This window comes from Glycine soja, chromosome 9 (assembly GCF_004193775.1).
Source record: "Glycine soja cultivar W05 chromosome 9, ASM419377v2, whole genome shotgun sequence".
In the NCBI taxonomy this organism is placed as follows: Eukaryota; Viridiplantae; Streptophyta; class Magnoliopsida; order Fabales; family Fabaceae; genus Glycine; species Glycine soja.
The window spans coordinates 20,984,958-20,991,332 of record NC_041010.1 but is presented as its reverse complement, the minus strand read 5'-3'; the positions used below and the strand labels follow the sequence as shown (position 1 = coordinate 20,991,332).

The 6,375-nt window shown below is 33.9% G+C and overlaps 1 protein-coding gene across 1 annotated transcript; it reads left to right on the top strand.

The window, feature by feature from the left end:
• The first annotated feature begins 2,894 nt into the window (after positions 1–2,894).
• On the top strand, positions 2,895–5,883 carry LOC114368258 (cytochrome P450 93A3-like). The gene is made up of 6 exons (XM_028325580.1): positions 2,895–2,972; positions 3,658–3,741; positions 4,159–4,218; positions 4,432–4,536; positions 5,374–5,589; positions 5,671–5,883. Exons 1-6 carry the CDS (start codon positions 2,895–2,897, stop codon positions 5,881–5,883), a joined length of 756 nt encoding a protein of 251 aa, XP_028181381.1.
• The last annotated feature ends 492 nt before the right edge of the window (positions 5,884–6,375 follow it).

Sequence of the window (6,375 nt, the reverse complement as noted above, 5' to 3'; positions counted from 1 at the left end):
TACATGTCTATCAATTCACTATGCCATATCCATGTCGTGTAATTCTTCTTAATCCCATCACACAATAGATGCTCCCGTATGTCGTCCAGTATTTGTCGTCTTCCGTTTAAACAATTGATACAAGGACAATAATATTTTCCATCTTCATCCGGTCGATTTCTTTCTTCAGCAAATTGCAAGAACTGCTCGACGCCTTCCTCATATTCTGGGTTGATGCGACTTCCATTCATCCATCTTTGATCCATCTAAGTAATAACTCTGTGATATTCACAAAGTTATTCAATGCATGAAAATTTCACTTTTTTGTTATCGGTGTGGCCCTATCCCATTCAGGAAGATCATCTTTTATGGTAGATTCATACGTCAAGGTTAATTCTATTTTGTTAAATTTGACAAAATTTCGGCAGCATTTCACATTGGTCTCCAAGTACATGACATGAAATCAGTGAAATTAATTTCCCGATAATCAAGTATGCACTCAGAGAACAACTAGAAATGCATTGTACTGTAATTTCATCAAATTAAACAAAATAATGTTAACCTTAACGCATGAATCTACCATAAAAATATCAGTCTCCCCAAACTGTCCAAACGGACAATTCAAGATTGAATACAATGATTAATGCAAACTGTTCGCAAGAATCATTGCATCCAGTCTCAAATGAGAATCTAAGGCTCACTCATCATGAACAACAATTGTATGTAAAGCAAAGTACATTTATGACATACAACAACATACAAAAACTATCATAACAAAGTTTAGCATCAAAATTGATTGCAAACATTTGTACCTGTGATGATGAGCAGTACAGTGTCGAAGAACAAATGTCGTGATCACGATGCAAAGAATAAGACAAATAGTGCCTAAAATTTAAATATTTCATCCGTAAGTAGCTATATCATGAACTAACACCAATGGACTTGGAAGAGCTACTCAAAGTTAACCTTTAATTTTCTGAGAAACTTGCTTAAGGTAGTGTATTTCTGATGAATAAGGACTATCTTACAGGTAGCAACTACTGAATGTTGTGATTGCAGAGGTTTAATATCACATCCTTCCTTTATCTAATTCTTGTTTAAAGTGACTTACAATTTTGTTGTTTGATTTACATGGAACGATGTTGAGTATTGGGGTGTAGGGTCTGGTCCTATATTCACTTAATCAATGATTGCTTCGTAGTATTTCATTGTGTTAGAAATATAGGGTTGTGGACCAGAACTAGTTTTCAATGTGCAAAATAAGTTCTGGTTATTCATATCAACATCTTTGTGCATGTTGGATATGCTATGCAGAATAGGTTCTCTATACATGATTGATGCTGCCAAGGAAAACCCTCAATTAGCCCAGAAGCTTCATCATGTTTTAGTTAAAAGTGGTGTGGTTACTCCTCGAAATCTATTTTCTGAAATTTATGATGAGGAATTAGGTTCCTCAACTAAGACCGACTAATTGTTGTTGCATCTTCTATGGTAGTATGAACTGGATTAGCTTCCTCACACTTAGTTTTTTGTTTAACAATTGGTGCCAGGGACAACATTACATTGGCAATCTTGTTTGGGAATCTATGCTAAGAGTAGCACCAATCATGAGGATTATTCATCTCACTGAAATGAAATGATAATTAGTAAAGGCTTTCCTCTACCCTCTCTATTATGATAACCACCATGTTAGTTAGAATATGTACTCTGTTTAGTATGTGTGTTGTGGTGTTTAAACTTAGCTGCAGCCATGTTAGTTGGTAATCTATCAGTGTGATAGCTATGTTGAGTCAATAAGGTAGTTATAACAGCGAGACATAGCAGTGAGACTAACACTACCTGATGTAAAAAATTTACATGGAAACAATTTCTAACAAAATTGTATGCCATGTTTCTTATTTCGTATTGTGGTTGATACTGATTTTTTCTTTCAACATAGCAGTGAGACTAGCACTACTTAATGTAAAAAATGTATTTTCCATTTGTTTATGATACTATATGTCAATCATTGAGTCTTAATTTTAGGAGATTCATTTAGAGTTTCAGACCTTAATTTTATGAGATTTATTCAGATTTACAGCACTAAAAAGAATAGTCTATATGATTCTAATTTGTACAGCCAGGGGAATATTTGTTTTCGTTATTTTAGGGTAAAGCTATTGGTCTAGATGATATCCCTTTTGAAGTTTGGAAGTGGCATGGGTATTCTGGCATGCACAATACCATTTGCCATAGTACAGAGAAAGAAAAAAGCTCATGAGCTTGGTAATAATTTTTAGTTTTGCATGTTGAATTAAAAATCTTTTATCTTCACACATATAATCTTGTTATGGAGTTTAGGTCAGGCAAACGCTTGGATTCAGGAGAGCTTATATGAAAGTGAAAGACATGTGTGTGTGTGTGTGTGTGTGTGTGTGTGTGTGTGTGTGTGTGTGTGTGTGTGTGTTAGAAATATATAAAGACTATTATTTAGCCTTCACCTTACAACATAAGCTTTTAGGGAAGTCGGTCTTAGATGTTACAATTTTTTATATCTTAAAAGATTTACAAGAGTTATATATAGTTCTTCAATCTGTGGTAGTCATGTTGATATCAGTCACAAATAAACATATGTTAATGCTTTGAAAACTCAGTCCCGCTATCCATACTTTTCATAAAGCCAAACTGAGGTGGCTTTGGACTATGTAATTCACTTTGGATTCATCCTAAGATAAAAGTCATTCTTATAAGAATGCCAAATTTTGCCATAGTTCCTTTTCTCATGTATGAAATCTTATGTTCAATAATTCTTAGCAAGACAATTTTTTTACATATGTCCTAACAGCAATATCATGCAACTTTATATCAGGGAACTTCTTAGTATAATAGTATTGCCTAATTAGGTTCCTCATGGAATTTAGGTGCACAAAGTTGTCATGAAGGATGACATGCAAGTTGCAATGAAAATTCAGTACCCTGGTGTGGCAGATAGCATCAATAGTGACATTGAGAATGTGAAGCTTCTTTTAAACTACACAAATTTAATTCCTAAATGACTTTATCTCGACAGAGCTATAAAGGTTCATATTTATTAATATAATTCAAACATTTCATGCATGCTTTCAGTTGTGTGTTTAGATCAATGTTCTCATATAATAGTCTTTAAACCTACAAATTTTGTATCTTGTCTGTAGGGGTTTGGATCCCTTAGCCCCTCTCTTCTTTTCACTGAGTGATATGCCTTCAAATTTATCAGTGAGATCCTAAATCATATTCAATCTGTAATAGTTTAATGTGTGTATATATGTGTGCAACTCTTTTATTACTACCTCTTTGTTTTTGCCTCTTCACCTTTCAACCCATCCATTTAATGTTGCATGTACTCTGCCTTAAATTGGATTATGCAATATGATATTTATCTATGGTGGATATTGATATGGAGTCTCTTACCTACCATATAGAAAACAAATGTCTCCATAATTTGACGAAAATGACATTGAAGGCATTGAAGTACCCTGTTATACCTTTGCAAGCATTGTAGTAGCTATAAATAATTTTTCAAATTCTAACAAACTTGGAAGAGGAGGAGGTTATGTGCCTGTGTGTAAGGTGATTGGTTTAGTTCATTTAACTTTATTACCCACCTAACAATGAGTCCATGTAAGAATTTCTCATGACATATGGAAATTTTTTATGCAGGGAACGTTACTTGGAGGTCAAGATGTAGCAGTAAAAAGGCTTTTAGGTGTTTCCACTCAAGGCTTACATGAATTCAAGAATGAGGTTATTTTGATAGAAAAAATTCAACATCTGAACCTTGTTAGACTCAGGGGCTATTGCATAAAAGGAAATGAAGATATTAGACTTTGACCATGTAGAGTATACAACAATCCAGGTGAAGATTTCTTAGATTTGAATACTTTTAAAAATGGTGTCATTACTCATAAGTAAAGGAAAAATTGACAAACCATTCGTAGGTAAACTGAAGCACTATATATTGATAATGCCCGAGCCTCGGGCATAACCTAATGAATTACAAAAAATTGTACACGAAAAAAAAGAAGAAATACAAACCTAATGTATTATGTTGCTTTCTAAAATATACTCTAAAATTCATTAAATTCTGACTCATTGTTTATCTCTTGCAAGTAGTAGCCTGATTATGGTTTACTCACAACATATATTGTAATCTTGATACAGTATCTGAAGGAGTTAGATGAACTTAGAACTCAACTTGTAGCAACCAGAGCAACTGCTGATGTAAGTGTTGTATCAGTTCAATCAACGCAACTCCAATGTTTACGACTTGTAAAAGAATTAGATGACTAAAATGGTTCACTAAGAGAGCATGAAGATTGTGTCCTAAGGCTAAGGGAGCAACTAGACAGTTTGTAGAAGGATCTTCAGGCAATGGAATCTTCACAAAAGCAATTGAAAGATGAAGTTTTGAGAATTGAGCATGATATTATGCAGCTCAAGACCAAGGAATTAGCTCAAGAATGGTTGCATGCGGAAGAATGGTTGCAACTCAAGCTCAAGACCAAGGAATTTAAAGCAAAGTATAAATATGAAGCAACAGTATTCTATCTGCTCTTTCATATCTTCGTTGTATGCTGACTAAATCTTGGTATATTTAAAATTTTCAGGTGATATTTGATGTTATATTTCTATAATTTATAACTACTTAATCTTTTCAATCAGTGCTATCAATATCAAGGGGTTCTTAAGCCAACAACTTGTTTTTCGACCCTAACATTTTCAACTTGTTTTTCTTACCTTAAGGACTATGTATGAGGGTGAGATGGGAAATTCAGCTACAATTCCTTCTTCATCCTCCTTGCTTGTGACTGTTTGAGTTGAGAGTGAGACAGAGACAGTGGTTTCCAGATGACTTTTTACTTGTACAATTCTAGATACATATGACTACATTGGGAGACACCAACAAAGCAACACTGCTCAATATTAGACTTAAAATCAAAAGATGAGTTTGTACTTATACAGTTTCTACCACAAGAACATAGATATTAAGATCATATCAAACCATAACAGCAATGTTATTGTTCTGGCAATATAAGGAAACATTAGTTAAACAAATCTAAAAATGAGAAACATGACAACAAATCACTTCACAACATTAAACATACTATCCAAATTAGTTCATCTCATATAAAGTTGAACCTAATAACAACTGTTACATATAAGAGTAAAAAAAATTCAGAAAAACTAATAATAGAAAGATAGGATAGATGAAGTTATGTTGTAAAAATAACTCCATCTACATCAATTCAGCAAGTACACTTACCAATATCTTTGCATCTTAATTAGTCAGAGTTGTGAAAATTGAGTTCTCTTGTCATTCCACCTTTTTTTTAACACAATGACTCTTGGTAATAATTTATTTTTATTATTTCTCAGGATATGTTCATAGGAGGGATAGACACAACTACAGTTACTCTACAATGCTCACTGGCAGAACTAATTAACCATCCGACTGTCATGGAGAAAGCAAGGAAGGAGATTGACTCTATCATTGGCAAAGAAAAAATGGTAATGGAAACAAATATAGATAATCTTCCTTATCTCCAAGCCATAGTGAAGGAGACACTAAGGCTTCACCCTCCATCTCCATTTGTATTGAGAGAGTCAACTGGGAATTGCACCATTGCTGGATATGACATTCCAGCAAAGGCTCAGGTTTTCACTAATGTGTAGGCTATTGGTAGGGATCCAAAGTACTGGGATGACCCTCTTGAGTTTAGGCCTGAAAGGTTTCTTAGCAATGATAATGAGAGTGGAAAAATGGGTCAAGTTGGAGTCAGGGGACAGCATTATCAACGTTTGCCTTTTGGGAGTGGAAGAAAAGGGTGTCCTAGAGCTTCACTAGCACTAAAGGTTGCTCACACCACCCTTGCTGTTATGATTTAATGCTTTGAATTGAAGGCTGAAGAAAAAGGAGGGTATTTTGGTTCTATTGACATGGAAGAGGGACCTTCATTTATTCTTTCAAGATTTGAACCCCTGATTTGTGTCCTAAAATCAAGACTCATGCCATTCCCTTTGTATCTTGCTAAATACTAGTTCTCAGTGTCACTCAAATTAAGACCAAGTATGAAACCTAGAAGCATTGGATTTTCAATTATCATCTATCAATTAAGAGTGTTGCTTCTTTCTTATTTTTTCTTTTTCTTTCATTGCTTGGTTGTTCTTCTGAAGTATAAATGAGTTGACTATCCATGAATTATTCAAATCCATTTGTTAAAATTTTAACCAAATTCGTCGGTTTAATTAAAAAAAAAAGTTTAAATAAGTTTCTAATCCCTCAAATTTAAGTCATTTTTGTTTTTTGTCCTCCAAATAAAAAATTACTAACAAAGTTAGACTCCTTGTTGATGTAGTAAACAAAGTTAGACTCTTTTG